Genomic DNA, 22,712 nt, shown 5'->3' with positions numbered 1-22,712 from the left:
TGTGTATCTGATGGTCCGGGCTAGCAGTGCTAGTCGCAGCAGAAACGAGAGGGAATGTCGAAATCTCAGGACAAAAAAGAAAATCGAAGCCCTTTTTGTTGATTTTATATGTTCGTTGGCCATGGCGAACAAAGGAGCTATTAAATACAGTAAAACTGGAAACTAACTACATGACAAATAAATATTTCTATAATATGTAAATAAATTAAATCTAATACATTTAAAAACATATCGTCTCGATCACGCACCTCCAAAAGTCAATCAGCATGCCTTACAAATTTATGTTATTTGTATGATAATCCTCGCTGCTGTAGTACAAGCCACCATATCTATCATTCATGCTCCTTATATAATTTCCAAATCTATCTTAAAATTAATTACACATTTCACTCCAAAATGATAAACATTCGATGACATAAATTTATCCGAGTCTATCTGCTATCATTAGCACAATACCTTGGCGAGAGACTTCGTAAATCTCGAAACACTGTTCAGTGAAAATTAGTCTTTGATATCCAATGTTCTGAACATCTCCATCGTCGATCCATCAGCTCCAATGGCAAACGCCTCAGGACAGTCCATAATAAATTCGGTTTTAGGTTGTGACACTTTTGGTTTGTGCATCCGCCCTCTGCGTGTAAACGCTGGTTTCGGTGCGGCACTTTGAAATTGGAAACTGGTGATTTTCTGTGCCGAAGCACCGTCGAGAACATCTTTTGTAAGATCATGGCTGGTCGCTGATGTAGATCCTTTGTCGGGCACTTCCTCGTCAGATTTGCCAGCATTGACCTCTACTGCTGGAGACGCTCTATTATCACCATTACACTCGGCCGTTTTGTTACTTTTTATATAGTTTGACTCCATGTTTCCTTCCCTACTATTGACTGCGGAGGAGACGATCATGGAGATGCCGTCAACATTCATTTCACCGATATCTCCCGGCGATACAGAGTTGTGCCGTCGAATGATAAGATTAGATTAAGAATCGCAACATTATTTTTAACTTAGAAAACTTCCATAGTTAAACCATCAGCTCCAATACCGATCAGCTTAGGACAGTCTGTTATAAAATTATTCTCTGGTTTTGTTTTTGGTTTGAAGACTCCACCATCCAACCTATATTCGTCGCTACTGGAACTGGTGCTAGAAATCTCACTGGGGCTTGGAGTAATTGGTCTAGGTTCACTTTTAAAGATTTTATTCGCTGATTTTTCACCGTCGCACTGATCGCTTCCGGTGTCTTTAGCACATTCAAGGCACTTCGTATCCACGACCACAACTTTACACTCTCGATCTTCTTTAGGGCATTGGAAGCACCTTTTTAAGTTCTTTAGACACATCATGACGACTGTAGAATACCCGTTTTTTGAATGACGAGATGGTTTTGCGTAATATTGCAGAGAGTGACAATTCGACGGAGTGGTTTTTTCCGGTTATGCTAATTGGTCAGAGCAACCTGTAATCTCCATTGAATTTGCATTATGCTCCACAGAGAAAAAAAACTAAATGTTATCAATTAAATGTAATTTAATTCTTGAAACGCCAAGTTTACGCACTTTTTATGCATATTCACTACGACGCGATGTAGGTAAACCCGTATACCTGGGTGTAAACATGTTTTTCCAGTTCCCGCTTTAAAGGAACACCATTGTTCGGTCTGTTGAACGATTGGGTTGATACTGAGCTACATGTGGCTCACCATTGATATAACGATCGAAGATCAATTTAATCTAAACACACCTGCCCTTTCGGATTTTTTTTATGCTTATTTTAGGTCAACTTAGTAGCAGAAAAAATCTTCTATACACTGCAGTTGTGAATGATTTATGATCCCATTTTATTCAGGCATAGGTAGGGAATGTAGGTAATACTGATTAATTTTATCTGTTTTTGCCTCTATTAATAAATAAAAAACCATCATTTCCTATTGATTTTAAATTCCTCTGTAGACCTACTTAGAAAGCAGCGGATATAGATTACTAAAGGTGTCTGTGCAATTATGCTATAGTAACTGCTATTGAGATCGCCGTTGCGATAATGAGAATTTTATAAAATATGATAAATAAACAGAAATTTTAAACAAATTCCCGTTCCTTAATCTTTATTAAAGCAAACATTGCAAATGGTTTTGTGGAATTATCATTTTATTTCATTTGAAATTTCAACCTGCAAAATGGTGCTGTGGTAAAACACGACATCTGTAAGGGAACCAATAGGTATGAGGGGCGTATGAATACAATACAATTTCCTTCAAAATATTTTCAAACGACAAATCTTCCACATTCCCATATCGTCTCAGTCATCATAACGATTACCTCACCTTTTATTATATTCCTCAAAGTGTATCTCAGTGTAATGACCCTTATTGATTTCGTTATTGATTAGAGGTACATTTTTTCTGATGTCTAACCTGCAGATAAGTAAATATCACTGTCCGGCGCTAATGGAAATTTCTAAATAAACGCTACTCAGAGAACATCACGGATCAAAGTGTGAACGGTTTTCCTAAGATTATTATGGTACAATCACCGGATTTAATGATACAACATTAGGAAGTGTTATGAGTTTAGGTGACTAATTGTTTAGTAACGGAAAACCTTGAAATTTAATTTCGGTCTAGTTTTTCACGGTTTCTTGACAGAATGGCGGGCGGCCTGCCTACTCTCCATATGTCTCAGATCATTAATAATTTGTTAAAGGGAAAAAAACAGCAATTCTTTGGTAATCGCAAAATTGAGTCAAAAAAACTTGTAATAATGATCCCTTATTGATGAAAGTCAGAGCCGTAGCTTGCGTCACTGTCCAAGAAAACAATAAAATTATATGGCTAATGCAAGTTGTAAATGTAAAAAATTATAAAAAATTTTAAGAAACCTCAAATTTGGTTCAAAGAGTTTTATTATCTTCCATTCGACAAAACTCTGCTGCACATTATGACTCAATTTGCAGGAAAACCGTTGGATAAATAGCGTTGATAATTTTTTCGATAATATGCTAAACAACTATTTACCTACATATTTATACTTTTTAAAGCACTAAATTTGTTGAAGTAATAAAAATGTGAGTTTTTTCGATCACTTCAACCTTCGAAACCCTATTTCCAACCCATTTCCTGGGGCAAAATTTAACTTCAGCTAATGTTAAACACACTAATGTGATATAAATTGATGTAATTCATAGTCGTAAATTTTGCTAACTGAATAATCGGAAATAATGCTCGTGTGTGAAGAAATGTCGCACTTTTACTGATAATGCCAGCACAACAATTACTCCTATATGATTTAATTATCTGACTCATTCGTATCAGGTATCTCCTCAGCTTAAATAGTAAATTGCGAATTATGACTCAATATTTAATATATCCCAAAACAGACTGGTTTTGTATGACTTAACATTAATACGAACACGTGTATACTCGTATAGCGGTATCTCAGTTCATAGAAAAACAAACATTCCGCATAAAATTGTTAAAAATCGAAGAAAATATTTTTCATGAAATGCTGGAACAGATCAAATATTGTTTTTTGTTTTGCATTTTTTGACCTAACAGCCCTGTATACAGGATTGCGCATGTAGTAGATAAATGCACTTTTTTTTTCTTATGAAACCCCACGTTTATTATGAGGTTTTCGAGTTCTTTGATATATTCTGAACATATTTCATGTAAGATACCTATATATAAATGAACAGTTATTGAAACATTTGTGCAATGTGGGTATTAGAGTGGCCTGCCAGATCGTCTGACCTCATACCTATGGACTTTTTTGTGCGGTTATTGGAAACGTAGTGTTAAAAGCAAAATTACTCAAAAAGCGCAACAAATACATCCTCAGTTGATAAAAAAAACTACTACATGGACAACCCTGTATGCATGTCTGTTACGTCGAAAAATTGCACAATTAAAAACAATATTTGGCGTCTTCCAGCATTTTAATTAAATATATTTCCTCTAATCTCACAACGGCTGAATGCGGAACTTTGGCCCTCTCTCTATACTGAGCGAAGCCATTTAGCTGGAAACACATGTCAGCACTAAGTTAATCACGTACTTATTGAGACATTTCCTTAGATGATTTATCATCTCATCACAATGACGCGTGGTATTAAAAACACCGAAACTTGTGTCCACAAGTCTTATCTTGTTATCAAAGCACATTTTTTAGTCAATTATTATAGCCTGATTCAGTATACAAAAGCGATTGATTCGCGATAAACCAATCATTCCAAAACCAGTTACAGTTGCAAACGCACCCGAAAATGTCGAACCTATTCATAGTGATAGCGCGCTTGGTTTGATCGCCGTGTAGTCAATATGTCCGGCAGTGACCGCGCCCGAAATAGTGCAATTTGTGATGAAGAGTGTCAAATCACCTTGAGAACCCACAGTGTTCCGAAGGAATCCAAACGAGAAAAAATTTTTTACTATATTAAGAAGAAGTACCGGAAACTGCCTAGAAGGTGAATTGTTGCAGAATGATAATTGACGTTCCAGACGCCTTGTTTATCGACGTAGACGGCTCTTCATTGTACTTCTTTTAACAAAAATGTGCATGTAAAAAGACACATTTTTTTTGAACTATTAACAAAATGGAATTGGTTGATGTACCAGAGGGTTGGGGTATCGGGCCAGACGGTTTGATTCTGATAATATTTAACCGAATAGGAGGATTCATTGCCTGATAATAAAGTCCATTTGAGGATGATATATTGCTACCTTCATACCCGATGGCGAGGGCGAAAAAGCAGCTACAAGAGATTGCATCATGTTGAACCATCCATTTGATGAATACGAAGGTTCTGAGTTCTTCCTTCTTATCGTCATTGTAAAAGTCGCTCTTACCAACTTAAGAAAAACGTGATTTTGTACCTTTTATTTTTATTGGTGTAAAAACTATTTTATTTATTTTTAGTTCTATGAACGCATGTATATTACAATAAATAATTGTGCTTGTAATAACCGAACTTACTCTAGTGTTTCTTTTCCTACGAATTAAGACGTAATAACAACAATGTACGTAAGTACTCCAAAGGGTTTTATTATTGTAATAAATTGTTTGATGACTAATGATTTTTAATTCATCGCTGAAACATGTTGAGGTATTTTATAACCGTTTTCAATTGAAATCGTACTCAAGATTTATCTCACGATCACTGTGTCATGCATAGTTCGATAATGCAGTGTTGGTTATTTTATTTAATTAACTTGTAAATTTAAAAATTTCCACTTTTTAAACGAAAAACTGCACATAATGCAAATTCCGATGTGATAATGGAAAAATTAACACCAAAACTAGCACGAGGACTTTTATTTTTACGTTCAATTTTTGGGACATTTTAAAATCGTCTTACTCACTTCCTAAATTTAGGAATTCTGCTATGCGTGGGAGATAACTCATAAACGGATTTTTAATCTAAAGTGCAATATTTACCCAATTTTTTCCTTCAATATTCTGATGTTTATTTAACACATTTCCTAAATTTAATAATGCAATTATGCTAATACCTCTTTTATCACTCTATTTAACTAATTAAATTAACAAATAAAAATGAGAATTGGTTTTGATACTTGAGTAAGCGAATTGGCTTGTTTTTACGGGTTGGTTTCAACTCATTCCCTACTTATATTAATCAGTTGCAATCAGCAGAACGAGCCAAGGCAGATTTACGTGCAAATTTCAATTTTGTATTTTTCTGCCTGCTATTCCTCGGACGTAAGTGATGAATTTCCCGACTTTTTTCCATAAAATGTCGTAAAATTCATTTTGAGTAATGTTTTTTTTTCTCGTTTTTTTCGCTTTTTTATTATCAGATTGTACTGAAGTTACCAAAAGGGCGGTCCACAAACAAACGACACTTACCTTTTGTCTTATCGAGCTGAAGTAGTGGGGAGAATGGCTTAAAACTTACCGGTTACGGCCTTAGAACTCTGTCCTGTTGAAACCTGTCTCCTTATATCCACGTCAACGCGGCAACGCCATCTTCTGCCTAACGTTATTTTTGTTATGTATTTGTTTATGTATGACGTCAGACTCCCATTTTTAGGGATTTAGCTGGCACCACTTGTACCGTGTGGCGGCACGTTAACGGACTTCTCACATTTTTGCTGGTCTTTATGCACACAATTTAAAACGTAAATCATTAGCGGTTACCAATAAGTCTTAGCTGTAGTTAGAAAGGTTGTTGATTATTTTTTTAGGAAGCACTGTGCGATCTCAGGGTGGTCCGAATGTTATTGTCCAACCCATAACTACCTTGGCTTCCGTTTTATGGAATAATCTCGATTCAGCCCCGCTAGAGAGCTCGTGTCCGTTTCTGATCGCGCCCAAATTGAAGAAAAATGTGCATTTGTTAGTCCTGTTAATTGGTCCATTATCTCGATATTTCGAAATAAAAAAATTTTCCGATCGCCCAGCACTTTTCAATTATGCACAAACACCCCGTTAAGTCGGTAAATAAAGCACATTGTGGCATAAGCACTGCACCTGAACGTACAGAAAAACTGGACATGTCACTAATGACAATTATGGCTGATAAAACAACTGAATTGGGAAGGTGCGCTTCGTGTGATTTCATATCTATTACGCATATGGTGGTTTGTGGGGAAAGTTTCCAGGGCATTTCAGGCATCTTTGGATAGCTAGTTCAGTTCAGGATATTTATGTACATTTTACAGAGATGCATTAACTTGTGCGCTATTTACAAAACTTGAAACTTTCTCATTGTCCAGAACCATCACGATAAATGTAAATGAAAACGACGAAAATAACGGCAAAGTCGAATTTTGAAAATTTGTCTTGAAACTTTTGAAGAAGTTCGTGATCTGATGCAGTGCGACAATCTCATATTTGGTACATAAAACTTGCATTTATTATTTTTAATTGACTGAAACCAGAGGCGTATCTTGTTCTTATTTTGATGACAACAGTTCCCATCTCACGCTTCAGATAGCGACACCATCGCCCCTTTTGCCCGCACTTGCCATATTGAGATGAATCTGGGTGTGTAGAATAAAATTTATCAGGGCTTCTTTTCGATTAATGTTCGAATCTCCCAAGCATTTCCACTTCCACACACGCACATTCCTGCCATAAACGATTTAAACTAATGATCTCTTTGCCACGTTTTTTAATTTATTTAATTTAACGGAATCATCCATCGTCCATATTGGAATAACCCAGCTTGGAAACAGCAATCACATTGAGAAATGAATAGTAGTTTTCTCTGATTTATGATCGCGTCTATTAATGGCAAAGTTTCATTTGCTGTTTCTGAGGCATGATTCGATCGATAAATGATCACACTTATTAAAAGATTAGTAAACCTTGCTGAAAAGTACCTATTTATTGTGACATTAAAACAGTGATAAAATCAAAGATAACGCGGGGATATCCCCATTTATTGACCTTTTGTATAGTAATTGTATTGATGCTAATTGGCGATCATCTATATGATTATTTCCTACACGGGATTTCCTTCAAGATTTGGTAACAATTTAATTGATCAATAATGTAATATCCATGTTGAATACTAGTACTTCATGCAATAGTTCCATACCTTCGTTAATTAAGAACTATCTATGTGTAATTTATAACACCATGTTTCCCAGTAAAGTTCTTCGTTTTATCAGTCAAAACCTACTCAATGCTCTTATCTACGGGCGCACACATCGCGATAAGTTAAGTACCCTTAGTAATACATTAGGTAAACTATAATGTGTGTACGATAATAATAGTCGTTAATTAGCATTGTCAGGCTATAATTATTATCATCACAAAGCGATAATGAGATATGTTACTGGCCTCCCTTCTATCTCATTAGGTGAAAAAATTATCGTTCTTATATCATTAGTTTTTTGGGTATCGTTATGCACACATTGTGCAATATGAGCAAATAATGAACGCCAATGGTGGGGCAGGTTGTAATTGTAAGCATGGCTATATGAACAAATACTGATTATAATTTACCTTAAGTCTAATCTAGAATCCATCTTATTTCCGATTGAAATTGTAAACCTTAAGAATCAGCAGTAATCTCAGTTGCTTGATATTATCCAATTATACAGAGTATTTGGAAATGTGTTTCGGGACACATTTTTTTCTGGAAAATGATTAATTCTACTAATTTCAATAGGCTATCGTGAAATTTGAAAATATGTCCATACGGAATAAAAGAGGATTATGAACATGACCTTGACGAAGCATCTTCCAATGTGGGTTTTGGTGTTGATTGTAATACAAAAGAGCAGAGCCTTTTTGTCATTTAGGATAGCTGAATGTGGACTTACGATATTAAAATAAACCTCCATCTTTGTTTTTTAAATGTTTACTGTAACATGTAGCATGGAAAATTACACTCTTTCACGAATTTCAATAATATTTCACTTACAATGTTACAACACTTCCTAACACTAATGTCAAAAGAATACCAAGCAATTTGTTACATAATTATAAAAAAAATAGTTAAGCACTACAAATTTACCATAAAACACTAAACTTTACGCACTTTACTACCTGTAATATAGCCTATTTTTTTAGAGCAACATCAAATGCATCTGGACCTATCTTGGAGTATCTACGAACAACAAAACCAGCCATTTACATACCTGACGTGGGAAAAATTTGCTTCAACCACATAAATATCCGTCATCATATTGTCAAGAATTAAACCACTAATACCCACCTTTTGTTCTAAAAGGTTTTTGTATAGGTCCCGTCGTAGAATGTTTTAGGATTCTTAGATACATCGATGGCACCTTGATATTTAGGACTCACTGGTCTTTGTGGCGCACATTCAGGATATATCTTCCATTTAACAGCATCTCGTACTTTTGCAGGGGTGCACCCTGTAGTCTCAGAGTCCATTTGAAATATGAGAAGGATGGTCTGAAATAAACTACCTATCTAGAGAAGTTGCGTCTTTTAGATTTTTGATATCAAAAAATATTCACTCTAGATTGAATAAAAAACGCCTTACGTTTTTTACTATTTTTAATGCTCCCAATGAGAGGCTATGTAGTACTAGGCTCCTGGCGACTCGTGCTTCTTTTAATAGGGAATTTATATCTGTTATCTAAATCCAGACCTGAATGGGGCCCTTATTCAATAAACTGACGATGATGCATTGAGAGGTAAAAATCATGCAAAATTTTGTAATTGACGTATTGCAAATGTTCATAAATAGTCGTGCTTAGATATAAAAAAATATGTATAGATATTTGATGTAGAACAACGTTAGTGGATCTAAAAGCGATAAAATAAATTAATAATAGTAAGGCAGCTATAGAGGTAGGTACACTTGTCAATAAATCTCATTAGAAGAATCAGAACCGTTCAAATTAAATTTTCAGTACTTCAGGCTTTAACTTCATTGTTTTAGGGGAAAGGTACTTGCTTAGATCCTAGTCGTGTTTATATACTGTTTCTGCATAAGCGGCGGGTCAGTACACACAACTAGATATAGACGAAGATCTTGATTTTGAATTTTTTAAGTTCAACATTGATGGGAATTTGAAGAAAAAGTAACAAGATTTTCGAAAAATCTCTCTTTTCAGGTTTCAAGAAGAGTTCATCATATATGTAGTTAGCATTCGCATAGTAGAATCGCTATCATACACTCAAATGTTTATAATTTTTAGATCACTTTATGAAAATATGTTTTCCTCAATAACGATGAGTTGTGATACTCATTATATTATGATGATCCAATGATAGCTTTTGATTACACAAGCAATATAGTTCAGGATTATCGCACGCAGCAGCATGCATAGAACGCTCTATGGTGCTATGATTGCTACGGTGACATTAGAAATTTCGATAGGTCTAAAAATGTTCATGAATGAACTTCAACGCTTCTAGATGCTTGAAAACGCATCACTTGGTTGTAATATTGATGCATTATAATAAAAATTATTGGATAATCGTGTGGAAGAGCCTTTAGCGCCCTTGCGGCATGTGGACACATTTACAATATATTAAGGCAAGATTCACATACACATTGTTGCCAAGTAAAATTAAGCGTAATTTTGGTTTATAAACGGCTTTCATTTTTCGTGCAAATGTGATAATAAAAGTTCCAGCTGAAGGCAAATATTAGCTTCAGTTTGCACATATGTATATATATATATTATCGAGAGGTCCACAAATCTATATTAATCTCCATATCCTTGAGCTATATGCATTTGTCAGCAAGATAGGGAAGGAATTGACTAATGCCATGTTCGAATCTTATCGTTTCTAAGGAAATTATTTTACTGGCAAGGTTAGAAGAAGTTTAAAGAACCTGGCCTTATAGTTTGGTTTTGGGTCCATTTTTAAAGCTTCTGACAACTTCAAACTAAATATCATGCTCTAGTAGGCCTAAATCTGGGACGGTGAACGAATATATCAAACCCCTCGTAACTTCACCAAGATATTGATATAGTGGCTATAAAAATATAAAAAAATTGTATAAAAGTGCCGCAATCTTTAGATGGATTAGGTTTACACGAAGTGATTCATATTTTAGATAAACAGGCAACTTATATGTTTTTTCTTGACAATATGACGGAGCTCGTTCCCGTTGTCGACAATAGTTAAGTTGTCAATGTATATTATTATCAATATATTTATAGTCATAATGGCAATTCTCGTCTGTTGATTGATTTGCACCTTTCTCATAGAGAATTGTTAGTTTTAGTATACCATTTCGTACGCTTATAATATACTGTCAGATTAAGATCTACATACAGATTGCTGCCAAATGGAACTAGTGGTCATTTTGCTATTATAAACGGCCTTCATGTTTCGTGCAAAAGGTGCCAGCTGCAGGCAAATCTTAACTTAAATGCAGTGTTTTACCTGAAGCTTAACCGAGTGTTCTAAAAGTGGCCCTTAAAAATTTCATTTCAAGTGGATGTAAAATGTTGCGGAACAATAGTTAATCTATTAGGCGAGTTGTACAAATGTGGTCAAGATTTTCAAACCGAAATTTGCAGTTTTTGGAACGTCTATTCAATGCTTCAAAACGAACATAATTAAATTTGAGGGAAATACACCAAATATATCTCAATGCATCACATACCCAATCACTTTATTATTGTTATTTCACGTCAATTTATTTTATTAAAACATTTCCTGTTTTTCCCCATCAGCATGGCGTCTCTCAACGGGCACATCCGCAATCTCCCTTTTTACCAACTTCTTCTTTTGGTCTTCATTATGCGAGTTAAACGTGTCTACAGCAGTAGATTGGTTTTGTGTAAACTCACAATTTGACTCTGATGAAGTTGAAGAATTAGGATCCATTTTGCCTATTTGATAGTAATAGTCAAATTCAAGGGTTGTTGAACTAGACACTTACTTACGTGTTAGTGCTCCTAGCCCAGATCGTTTGAAGTGAAATTGGCAATTTATTTTTATATTGGTTATCTTGTTATCTAAAGCTAGCTGGAGTTTGAGAGCTCTATTGTTCAACGCAAAATATGATTAATCTTTTTAGATCATTTTTTATTGCAAACATCAGCTTCAACGGTAGAAACGTAGTCCATACGTGGGATACAGGTTACCCACTATACGCACTTCACGGAAGACATATGCTCGAGGTCATTTCGAATATATTGGTTAAGTTTACACGGGAGATCTTATGAATTTTAAATTGATGTTATATGTATATCTTTTGTTAAAAAATTAAATTTCATGCGTTATTTATAATAACAAATTAAACTTCAACGTCCTTAAGCGGAACATTCTTCAACGACTATCTTCCTTATTTTCGTATTCATTGGAATCTATCATTTTTAACACATTAGGGGTGACATTTAGGTTCATCAGCACGTTAACAAAACCCGAGCCCTCATACGTATCCAGTGGTCTTGAGTTGTTTTGCTTGAGGATAATCTGCGGGAGGAAGAGGCAAAGAGCCCGTGCCAAGAATACTTCAGACAAACTGTAAAGGATGATTTTTTACTTTTCAGGGCAATTGCAGATTGAACTGTCGTATCTGTGGTGTCTATTCGAGCAGTTAACGCGTGAGGTAACACCCAAGGGGATATTACCTACATACTTTCAAGAATTCCTCTTTAAATATCATTTGTAAGCTGCTAAATGTTGAACCCTTTCAGTCAGCAAACCCGTATATCGACATTACGTAATATTTGTTCAGGAACGAAAATAAAGTCCATCATTAACGCATTGTCATAAAATCTCAGCTTGGTGCTACTACATGCGATGAATCTCGTTCAGGCCGACTTATTTGTATTACAAGAAAAGTACATTTTTTGTAATTAAAGGCCACATGCGTTATTATCGAAGAATGCGTGTAAAAGGTCGATAGTCGGAGACATTGCGTACGATTACTGAGAATAGTGAAAGAAAAAATCGTAGTGACATACTCAATACTACTGATATGAATCACCCGGTATCTCAAACTTATAGCGGTTTTGGCGGCAAGATGAGGTAATTGACTAATACACTGCTCTGATTTCATCGTTTCTATGCGGATCATCTTGCTGACGAAGTAACCAGTAGTTCAAAAAACTGTGCTTAAACCTTAAATAATAAAATCAAATTTGACTATTTTAAGTAAATTCGCTATCTCCATTACAAATGAATCCGTTGCTAATTTTACCAGGATATTGATATAGTAGCAACAAGGACATACAAAATGTCTATGAAAATGTTGTGGGTCATAAATGGGGCAGATCTGTACACGGTGATTCGGGTTTTAACTAATCACAAAAGTAATATGTTTCTTTTTAGCAATATTATAAAGTCCATTCCCCGTGGTCGATAATAGTTGATAATTTTGGTAATAGCGCTAATCCTCATCCGCTAATGTTGATACATACATTTCCATTTATTTACAATAAAGTTACGACTACGTCTGATCTTAACTCCTTTATAATAAATATTGAAACGTAAAATTACAATAACTGAACAGTGATTATATCTCTGTACTTACTGATGCGAAACTGTTCCAGTTTGAGCTATACATATTGTGAACAAGTACCCACACTTATATTGTAAGTACCTACATAACTATGCAAACAGCTGCCGATTAAAACATTTCATCAACATTCCCATTAGGACCGACGTTGTCTTGAGGAGGTACGTCCGCGATGTGTCGTTTTGACCTGGTCTTTGGCTCGCCCCCTGAGGAACCGGTGCTCGAATCCGAAACGCCTGATGACGATCCGTTTTGGGTGTCCGGGTTGCACTCTTCTACTGGAGAATCCATGTTAGTTAATTTAAGTCTGAAAGTAGTAAAATAAAATAATGTTAGTTTTATTATGGCCACTTTATACTAATATCGACTTTTGGCTTTAAGCCAAGTTGGTTGAAATATAAGTAGTGATGGAGAAAACAGAACTTACTCCAGCTCTTGCCTGTATCAACTAAGTTTTAACCAAATCATTCCCGGAATATATTAAACTCCAGTTTTATTTATTTATTCAAAAATTTGTTCCAGGTACCATTATTTGTTTTAGAACCCCCAAATGAGCTTATTTGTCTACTTTTGATTCGACCTAAGAATATAATGTTTATAATAGTTTTCCATTAAGGGCTTTCATAGGAAAATGGCTCAAGGCAATATAACTAATAGATAAGTGGGTTTTAATCCATTGTGACTATTGATTTTAGTAGGAATTATTATATTGCAGTTTCACAATGATTTTGGGAAAACCTACACGTACTTACCAGTGAACTGCTCTGCACCCCAGACTAACACACAGTAACGGTGTTCAGGAATGAACGAGAGTCCTAGTCTTATTCACAAAGGGCTTTAGAAGGTAATTGGCTCTACAGGTAAAAATCGGTATATCGATTGGTGCAATTGGGTCTATTGCACTTGACCTCTACTAGACCATACCATGTTACAGTCTTATTTTTATTCACGTTGTATCTGTTTAACAATAACTGTCTAAGCATAAACGCTTAGATAAGATTAGACAAGTAGAATAACATTATCCCTTGATTATATGATTTGCAGGTACTCACCCATGGTTAATGCGTTTATCCATCCAATGAAATTATTTTGCGTTCTACCACTGTATTTTTAAAATAGTTTTGTTACTAACCGAGATTTTTATAGTCGCACTATGTATAGGAAAAAATCCTTTTTGCTGAAGGTGTGCATATTTGAACAAATAAACTCTGTGATGATATGTAAGTACATTTTCACTTATGTAAGCGGATTTTATACCTGTTTGTTGATGATTTGTGTTATTTAGTGACTCTACGATCCTCGAATTGCTGTATTTACTTGTGACTGTTTTAAGGGTGTGTTGTGCAATAATCGAAGTTCTTGATGTAATCCGGACTTCCTGTTAGCTACATCAAAGTTCAACAGCAACGATATCATTCAATTTTTTCACCGATCTTAAACTAATGGAAATCAAAAATGATATCTGCGTGTATGTTTAGTTGGTTGTAAGAATTCACTTCTCATTCTAAAACAACATACACTAATGAATTACCATTTAAATCGCGCGTCTGGATTTTGTAAATATTTACACGTAATAATGTTAATAACGTTCAAATGCAGCATTTACGAAAAACAATGAAAGCTACAGGAATCATTACACCGCTCTAAAAATACATTCGGATGTTATAGAATCACACTCCTATGTACCTCAACTTTCCTCGGACAATCGATTAACGGAACGATTTGCGTATAATAAGAAATATTTCATAAAAAATCTTGTTAAATGCCCATTCTGGTTCGTTGAAAATGAGCTATTAAAATGCTTCGCGTATCGATTTCGTGACCATGCCTCGTAGGTTGCAGGTGCAAATGGCGTTGACATTGTGCAATGTGCGAAAATCTTTTGTTTCGGGACAAATCACAGTGAGCACTGATTTTGACCTCAATATAAAAGAGAAAAATAAAATAATATCTGATGTGTGTCCGTAGGGCGTCGCTACAGTTTCTCAGACTCTGTCCCAGAGTCCCCTTTAATCGTGACAACCTCGTACTATAATAAGTCTTTTCCTGGAGTTGAGATGTAAATAAGTGTTCCTGACTTTTAAACAAAATAAAAACCCGTAAATTCCAGAAAAAAGAACATCGGCCACAAGGTTGTTTCGATTAAGGTTACCATGGTAACGAAAAAGTATCAGACAAAACGTCATCGACGATTTTAAGGTTTAAGATGCGTCGTCTTCCGGTGTTTCGGATAAAACTTATTTCCAGTTTATTGTGAACACTTGCGACCTTCTTAAATTCGGACTACTGAATATTCGTAGATCAATTTCGTCAATTTTAGGGGTACAAAGCGATGCCAGTTTTAGGATATTGGAAAATCAACATCGAGTGTGTTCCCAATTTCTCCCAATATTTCTAATACATTTGTTCCAAAACTCAGAGAGCTCATACACGTTAATTGACACGACTTTATTCCAATATTACCAAGTACAAAAACATAACTTAAAACCAACGACAGCTTCTGCAAGGCTCCAAATCTATCGAATGGTCCAGTAGTCCGAAAAACTGTTCCTCGCCGATTTGGCCTGATCCGCCTCTGAGGCACTCACATCTCGACGTTTCATCACTACCTTCTTCAGAATGTCCCCCACTCCACTGTTCAATATGGCGTCAATGCAGCTAGTGCTGGAGGATTGCTTGTTAGGCTTCAGCATCTGCTTTTGATGTAGCTGCAACGTTTGGTGGTCTACGCAAGATATTGAGCGCTCTCGGCTCAACATCACTGACGATGTTTTTGGCGGAGGTGGTGCGTCATCTCCTACTGAAGCCTACAGAGACAATTTTAAAGTTTTAGTTGTGTGTTAAAATTGCGTCAACTACCATTAAGGGGCATGAAATTTGCTGGGAGTAATAGGACTCGTTAGAGCCTTCGTCAGGCTCGCTGCGCTTCATGGCGTTTTGCAGGATTTCTGATATTCTCTGGGAGCATTTCAAGGTTTCTTGAACCTAGATTACAACGATACGAACTTTGCTACGATACTGTTAGTACAAATTACAACCTCATCCATTGTAAGCATTACATACTCCATGGAGTTCTTCTCAGTTACATCCCTTTGGGAGCTCGCAAGGCTCTTGCGGTCTTCCTCCTGATCGTCCACAGTTTTCTCGAATAGACCATCAGAACTGAAGGTTTGCTCAGTAGATAAATGACGTAAACGAGCGTTGCTATAGTTCAACCAGAAATTGTTCCATTCTCCCACCTTATTGTCCACGTCTTGAACTACGAAAAACACAATATGACTGGTGTATTATATTGACGATAAGTAGTTCTTGCCTGAGGTGTTGGGAACGACACTATCGAAATATTCACTATTGACTCTTTCGATCCAGCTGAGGTAGCTGGAGCTGGTGTGAGAAACGCTTTTGTCTTCGTGTTCCAGGAGATTGTTAAAGAAAATCGGAGGATCGTTTGTAGTGTTGTGGGCGGTGGAGGAATCCAGGGACATGGCAGCTCTGGATTAAGGATTTTTAGATAGTCAATAAAACAGCATCAAGAATTTTATCAGCGGGAGAAAGGGCAGTGCAGGTTCACCACCGACGCTAAGATGGCTGGTCAAGTTTACCTTCGGTATATTTATTTATGGTTATTGTTGGTATTCCACTTTTCAAGAATGACACATTTAATTTATGTAAGACATTTGCTACATTAAATTTCAGTAAATATAAACTATTTTTGAAAAAAGTTAGTGGCAAAATTTATTTCTAAAACAATAAAATATAACTTCACCATGTCATCAAGAATTACCGGGGAACTCTACTTCCTTTTTTATATTTTGTTTGAATCTACTTCTACTAAACTATTTTTACCTGCTTCCTTTCCCGAACTCAGCAGCTAAATGCTTGATATTCCTCTTCTCCGTTATAGCAGCTAAGCTATGTCTATACTGCGACTCTTTCCTGTTCTTTTCTGCTGGAGGCAAATCGTCTAAAATTAAACAATTTCACCTTGATAGTACAGCAATTTTCGAGAGACAAAATCCACCATCTTCAGTACTGCTAGTGGAAGTAACTCTATCTTCTCTAAACGGCACATTAGTAGTAGCTCTCCTCACCACAGTACCACTACGAATAAAGTTTGATTCTGAGGTGTCCGGAATCTGCAATGCCACCACATTTTCCTGGCTGGAAGAGCTATTGCCTGAAGACTGGGAAGTACTACCATTATTAGACATTATCACTCTGTAATGGTGTTTAAAATGCGGCAAAGTTGATGATTCACTATTGATTATAAAGGCGGGCGACACGTGAATTTACAGTGACGAATATATTTCACGTAGGGATCTTAAGAGCGGCCCGCTTTTGGCACAGTCGGTTAGGCAATTGCCATGCCAACGATTAACTATACTTAAATGGAGATTCGAGTCTCGTCCTCCTGCTAAAATAATGGAATTACGAAATTAGCATTTTATTTTCACAGATATACCACAGATAGTAAATATAGAGTAATAAGTTCGCTAGTTTCTATATTTTGGGATGGGCGAGTCCTATCGGACATTAAGGTAATTCCCAACATGGTTTTGTCTAGATGGTATTTCTTAGTGAAATCTCTAAGGAAAAATTGCGTCTTTAACGATATTCGACTTGTTAACTTGAATTTAACTTTGTTGTTTAAAGGCGAAAAACACGTATCTGCGTAATCCATGGGTTTTCCAGTGCTTCAAGCGTCCATACTAAACTAATGTCTGACCGCTAGGCAATTCGCAACCCTTTATACTGACCGTTGGTCAATGGTTAATTGATCTGCAAAATCGAACAATTACACATTAATTGTTCACAACAATAATAAAGTTTATTAACCCAAAGGTGGGATTTGCTCGAGTGGGAATATCCGGATCAACCATGCTTAAAATGTAATATTTCTCAGGCTAACTTTCCCATGATACTTCAGGTTGTTCCACTACTTTTATAGGGGTGAGCTCACCTCCACAATCAAGCTCCTTGCCGTTAAAGTATTTTATTGTAATTTTTGCTTTAAGGACATCGTGTCAGACGTCAGGAACTACCCCACCGACCCTTAGTTTCGGATAAAATGCGTGCTATAAGTTTAGTGATTAAAACAACATAAGGGGCTACTTGAGAGATGTCTGCTACCGAAGTCATTTTGCATAATAGTGTTCCGCCGCACAAAAAAATTTAAAGTACCCCTTATCAGGAGATGACACCACATATTTGTTTTTAGTTTACTATATGAATTCTTTCTCTGAAAATTTTATAGAGATAAAATTCATACTAAATTATATCTCCTCAATATTCCTCCTTTAGATGTTACTGAGATTTATAGGGCCGGGAAGCAATGACCTCAACGTGTACTTGTTGTATTTTTATTTGAAAAAAAGGTGCTACAATAAAATATCACAGAATCAACTAAATATTTGGAACTCAAAAATGGCACTCAATCAAGGATATAATCAAATGTGTTGGTTTGAATGCTTAAATCAAAGATTTGCGTGGTAAAATGTAATGTACAATACATAACAAAAATTTGTTTTCAAATACAGAAATTAAGCATTCAGCAGTAGTTCAAGAACACAGATTTATGTTCATGTATAAACGACGCATGCATCTAATACAATTTAAAATTACATTTACACTCATTTAAGGTCTTGCACTCGTTTATATTATACATTTAAAAAATGAGAAATTTAACTTAAAATTACTTCAACCCACGTTGGTCTTATAAAGTTTCTGTTAATTAAACTTTGATTTGGTGAGAACTTAAACACAATAATGAATTGCACTCTTTACTTATACTCCTACAAGTAAAAACTAAAAAACGGTTTTGGTCTATAATCACAAAATTAACTTGTAATATTTTGGTAAACGTATGGTAACTACAAATGGCAATTTCCAAGATTTGTTCTGGTAACAGGCACAGAGAGCATTTTTTTTTAATTTTGCCTGCTTCGTCGCCCTAAAACTCCGAAAAATATTACTACTTAACACTACACTTTGCACACGTCCTGATATTTAAATTAAATAAGAGAGTCTATTTGGTTACAACCTAATGGAAACCTATTGCAATGACTAGAACTTCCTTAAACCTAATATAAATACAGTCACTTGCACTCTGGCACTCGGAAAATCACACTAAAGCTAAATCGTTATACTACAGGGTTTCTAGGCATTAATTTCCTTGTCCAGCTCCCGTTTTATATTGTCCAAGGTTACTTTGAAGGTGTCCATAGCCTCATCATTCTCCTTTTTGAAGTCCGGAAGCTTGTAGGGCTGGTTGCGTGACTAAAACTTTCTTCATTATTATTTTCGAATTAAGTTAGTTAAATCGAGTTAAGCTTTCCAGTTAAGTTGAAATATGGGACTTGATGGATACTTCGGATGTTATTTTTTTTAAATATTGATTACGGCATTATTAGACACGACTTAGTGGTACCCTAACGTCAATTAAACTACTAAATTCTGTACGAAATACTATATAACCAAAGCCTCTGGCATTTTAACGCTCACTTCGGGTTTCTTCAATCACCTTTTGCTTTCAAATTACAACTTTTATCATTAAAAATCTTACTTGCCACCACTGTGTCAATTTGCAGGCAGTTGATACGTAAGTTATATCTTCTCTCTTTATTTAAGAGTGTATTCGTGTAAAAAGTATGTTTGCTTTGATCCATATGTAGACGCGAATAATGGTAACATAAGTTTCTGAACATAAGATTCAAATATTTTTTTATAATTTTTATTAAAAAAATATATTTATGTTTTTTGATTATTTGTTAATATCACACCGCTGAATTTCTAATGAAAATAGGACATAATAACCCTTCTATAGGAGAAAAATTTCAGATCAGTTTGCTTACTAGCAGGCATCTACCTACAGTAAATCTCCCTTGGAATCGAAATTAGATTATCAGAATATTATAAATCCCACAGCTTCGAATTTGCTAATCCTACGTCACCCATCCTCTATTTAAACTTAAATATTAGTAACCCTCTTTCTAGCAGAAATATTTCGATTCACTCTTAAGTTTCTTTATTTTTATGGTTAGTTCCTGATATTTACTCTTACTATGATTACTATATGGAGGTACTTCTTAGCATTCATATGATGTCACATTACACATGGTGTTCCAGATGGGTATTTTTCTTCAAGTAGCCACATCTAGCAACGTCTACTGGAAGTTTATTTTTCTTTAAGCAATGACCTCATGATGTTACATATATACAGCACAACTGCTTTTAGGGTTATCGAAGGTGCATCGCTTTTTTCGTAGATATTTTGTGAATGTATTAATATTTAGACGAGTTACTTCCAACCATTATCGCAAACGACAGCTGCACGTACAGCGTGTCTAGCATCAAATGACGCTCACTAAAAGCACCTGCCCATCTACAAAAGCGATTGTTACGGTATCGGCCGTACTTGTTGGTAAGAATAAATATAATTATTAGAGAATTACCAAGAAGTAAATCAATTCTATTAGGTGCTTTATAGTGACAACGTTACAGAGGCCTGCATTGTGAAGGGCAAAAAGTAAAACGTCCTTGGCGCAATCCATTTTTTTTTCTTGGCTCAATACTCTCTATTTCCTTGATCCTCTTTCATATGAACTGCTCTGTGGTGTGTCTAAGTAATAGTATACAATTGTTGATTATATTGATGACACGACGAAGTAGCCCGTCTGTGAGAGTTTTCAATATAATCATATCTCATTGCAAATTAGTAATAAAGGTAGTTCCAAAGTATCCATCCACCAAATACCATCAAAACACAACTACTTCTTACCCTAGGATCGCATAGTTTGGCATGTTTCTGCTTCTGATGCCGCCTCAATTGATAAGGTGAAACGCACTTATAGGAGCAATGATCGCATTTCAAGGGCTTTGTCCCATGCGTGAACAGATGCTTCCGCAAATTCGACTTGTCTTTAGTGGAATAAGGGCATATATCGCAGGTGTACTCTAATCTCTTGAGGATTTTCGGTTGCACCCGATTTACCATGTTACCAAATGCAGCATTTAGTACTATAGGGGTTGCTAATGAGGAGATGACTAAGTCAAAAAAGAAATCATATTAATTAGAAGTGTATACCTCCATCAGGTATTCTGTGGGCAGATAAATGATGCGACCTTAAAAGATCGATGGTTTTAACGCTAAATGGACACAAAGTACAGGCGTAGTTTTCCGTAACTTTGAAGTTTGCAGTCTTTTTTTGTATCATGTTTTGTGGATGCACCATTGTCATGTGTTTCCCTGAAACACTGCATTAATAAAAGCCCATAAAATATAAAAGAAAATTACCTAAAAGCTCAACTTTTGAAGTACTAAATGGGCAATACTGACAAGTATAATCAAAATTATGGGTAGATCTATTGTGGTCATACATTTTAATTACATCATCAGTGACAAAATTGCATTTATTACATGTGTAACTATTATTAGTTTCAGCCTCTGTTTCAGCAACACTCTCAACTGCCACAATTTGAGGTGAATTCTCTATACCATCAGATGTGCTCAGAATGTTACTTCCTGAGTTTTCATGCACAACACTTGCATTTGCAGTATCTTGTAAAGGCTGACTTAACGTGGGAACCACAGTTAATGGTTCCAAATTTTTCCTATCAATCTTTATAATAATTTTGCCATTTGTATTTAAAATTTGGCTGTTCAAAAGTAAGCTATGTTGGTTCATTTCTGGTTGCGACGGCTCAAAAAGGTCTTTCCGTACTGCCACAATGCTTCCAGGTTTTTCACCTTCCAAGCTTATTTCTCCCTCTAAATCATCACCATTAATCGAACTGTCATCTTCTGACGAGTCACAAGATTCAGTTTCCCTGAGACTTTCAAATTTTAAATCTATATCTGACTCATCCAATTGAATATCCATTTTGCTATCATTCTCCCATTGCTGAGTATCTTCAGTGACAATATCTATGGCAGGTTTTGTTAATAATAAATTGTAGCCCAATACTTCTTTCTCAGGTTCAGGGCTTTTAATTGGTTTAGACTCAATTTTCTCACTATTTTCTGGGAGTTCTTTTAGCATCATATCTTTGATTCGATTCTCAATTTGAATTGATTGGCTTTTCATCTTTAGATCGTCCATAAGCACGCAGTTGAGATTGACATGGTTGTACTCTTGCAGATTATTCCTTGCTATATAGCTTTTTATAGTGTTTTCCACATTTAGGCATTTAATTTTGAAATTATACACTTGGACTAGGATTTTTAAACATTGATAGCAAATTACTGGTTGAGATGAGACATAGAGGTCCTAAAGGTATTCAAAAAATGTAATATATAAGTGTTGTATCAGGAAACTTAAGTTAACACACATATTTACTTACCAATTCAGGTATACAAAACTGCAGCATTTCCCTTACATTACCCACATTGTTTACATAGCCATTCTCGTCGTCTATAAATGCGAAACTGGCGGAGCCCCGCGTTTCCAATACTTTCAAACAAGTCCTACAAACTATACTTTGCTCATTCAATGTGAGGGAGCTGCTCATTTTAACAAGGCTTGCATTCACTTATGGGTACGAAATTGCGGAAAAACATGCATTGCCCCTTAGCTGGTAAAATAAGCCTTGAAGTGAATATTCATTTTATGCTTGAATTTTGGGAAATAACTTAAATTTGTATCAATTTTGTTTCCCAGTGTACGATTTTTGTGGGTTTGTTTATTTTGACTTTGACAGACGTCAGTAATATATCAACTTTTAGCTAAGATACTCAATACGTGTGTGACTTCACTCAGTATGCCATCAGAAAAGAGAGAGGAACAATTTCTCAC

At 35.6% G+C, this 22,712-nt stretch overlaps 2 protein-coding genes and 2 long non-coding RNA genes across 15 annotated transcripts; 1 reads left to right on the top strand and 3 right to left on the bottom strand.

The window, feature by feature from the left end:
* Positions 1 to 8,306: 8,306 nt before the first annotated feature.
* Positions 8,307 to 14,998, bottom strand: LOC136344980 (uncharacterized). 10 transcript variants are annotated; one of them, XR_010733074.1, is made up of 8 exons: positions 14,608 to 14,998; positions 13,974 to 14,425; positions 13,674 to 13,909; positions 13,349 to 13,501; positions 11,342 to 13,228; positions 8,974 to 11,287; positions 8,680 to 8,882; positions 8,307 to 8,571 (listed from the first exon to the last, which is right to left on the bottom strand). It is a non-coding gene; the product is annotated as an uncharacterized lncRNA (long non-coding RNA). The 10 variants fall into 10 exon arrangements; XR_010733072.1 differs by lacking the exon at positions 13,349 to 13,501 and having other exon boundaries at positions 13,974 to 14,129; positions 14,179 to 14,425; positions 14,608 to 14,993; XR_010733073.1 differs by lacking the exon at positions 13,349 to 13,501 and having other exon boundaries at positions 13,974 to 14,098; positions 14,179 to 14,425; positions 14,608 to 14,992.
* On the top strand, positions 13,108 to 14,140 carry LOC136344982 (uncharacterized). Its single transcript, XR_010733077.1, has 3 exons — positions 13,108 to 13,237; positions 13,463 to 13,582; positions 13,637 to 14,140. It is a non-coding gene; the product is annotated as an uncharacterized lncRNA (long non-coding RNA).
* A 362-nt stretch (positions 14,999 to 15,360) lies between the features above and the next one.
* On the bottom strand, positions 15,361 to 17,383 carry LOC136344977 (uncharacterized). Its single transcript, XM_066292928.1, has 6 exons — positions 16,943 to 17,383; positions 16,768 to 16,885; positions 16,235 to 16,413; positions 15,960 to 16,180; positions 15,781 to 15,906; positions 15,361 to 15,728 (listed from the first exon to the last, which is right to left on the bottom strand). The coding sequence occupies exons 1-6, from the start codon at positions 17,130 to 17,132 to the stop codon at positions 15,438 to 15,440; spliced, it is 1,125 nt and encodes a 374-aa protein (XP_066149025.1). The 5' UTR covers positions 17,133 to 17,383; the 3' UTR covers positions 15,361 to 15,437.
* An 884-nt stretch (positions 17,384 to 18,267) lies between these two features.
* LOC136345047 (zinc finger Y-chromosomal protein 1-like) lies at positions 18,268 to 22,629 on the bottom strand. Of its 3 annotated transcripts, none has more exons than XM_066293042.1 (5): positions 22,261 to 22,629; positions 21,215 to 22,187; positions 21,005 to 21,166; positions 20,699 to 20,949; positions 18,268 to 19,207 (listed from the first exon to the last, which is right to left on the bottom strand). In XM_066293042.1, the coding sequence occupies exons 1-5, from the start codon at positions 22,426 to 22,428 to the stop codon at positions 19,151 to 19,153; spliced, it is 1,611 nt and encodes a 536-aa protein (XP_066149139.1). In that variant the 5' UTR covers positions 22,429 to 22,629; the 3' UTR covers positions 18,268 to 19,150. The 3 variants fall into 3 exon arrangements, with proteins under 3 accessions (XP_066149139.1, XP_066149138.1, XP_066149140.1); XM_066293041.1 differs by having other exon boundaries at positions 18,268 to 19,197; positions 22,261 to 22,628; XM_066293043.1 differs by having other exon boundaries at positions 19,067 to 19,203.
* Between the last annotated feature and the right edge of the window lie 83 nt (positions 22,630 to 22,712).

The sequence above is a fragment of the Euwallacea fornicatus genome, chromosome 18, assembly GCF_040115645.1.
Source record: "Euwallacea fornicatus isolate EFF26 chromosome 18, ASM4011564v1, whole genome shotgun sequence".
Lineage (NCBI taxonomy): Eukaryota > Metazoa > Arthropoda > Insecta > Coleoptera > Curculionidae > Euwallacea > Euwallacea fornicatus.
The sequence above is the reverse complement of the archived record's forward strand: the minus strand, read 5'-3'. Positions and strand labels throughout refer to the sequence as shown.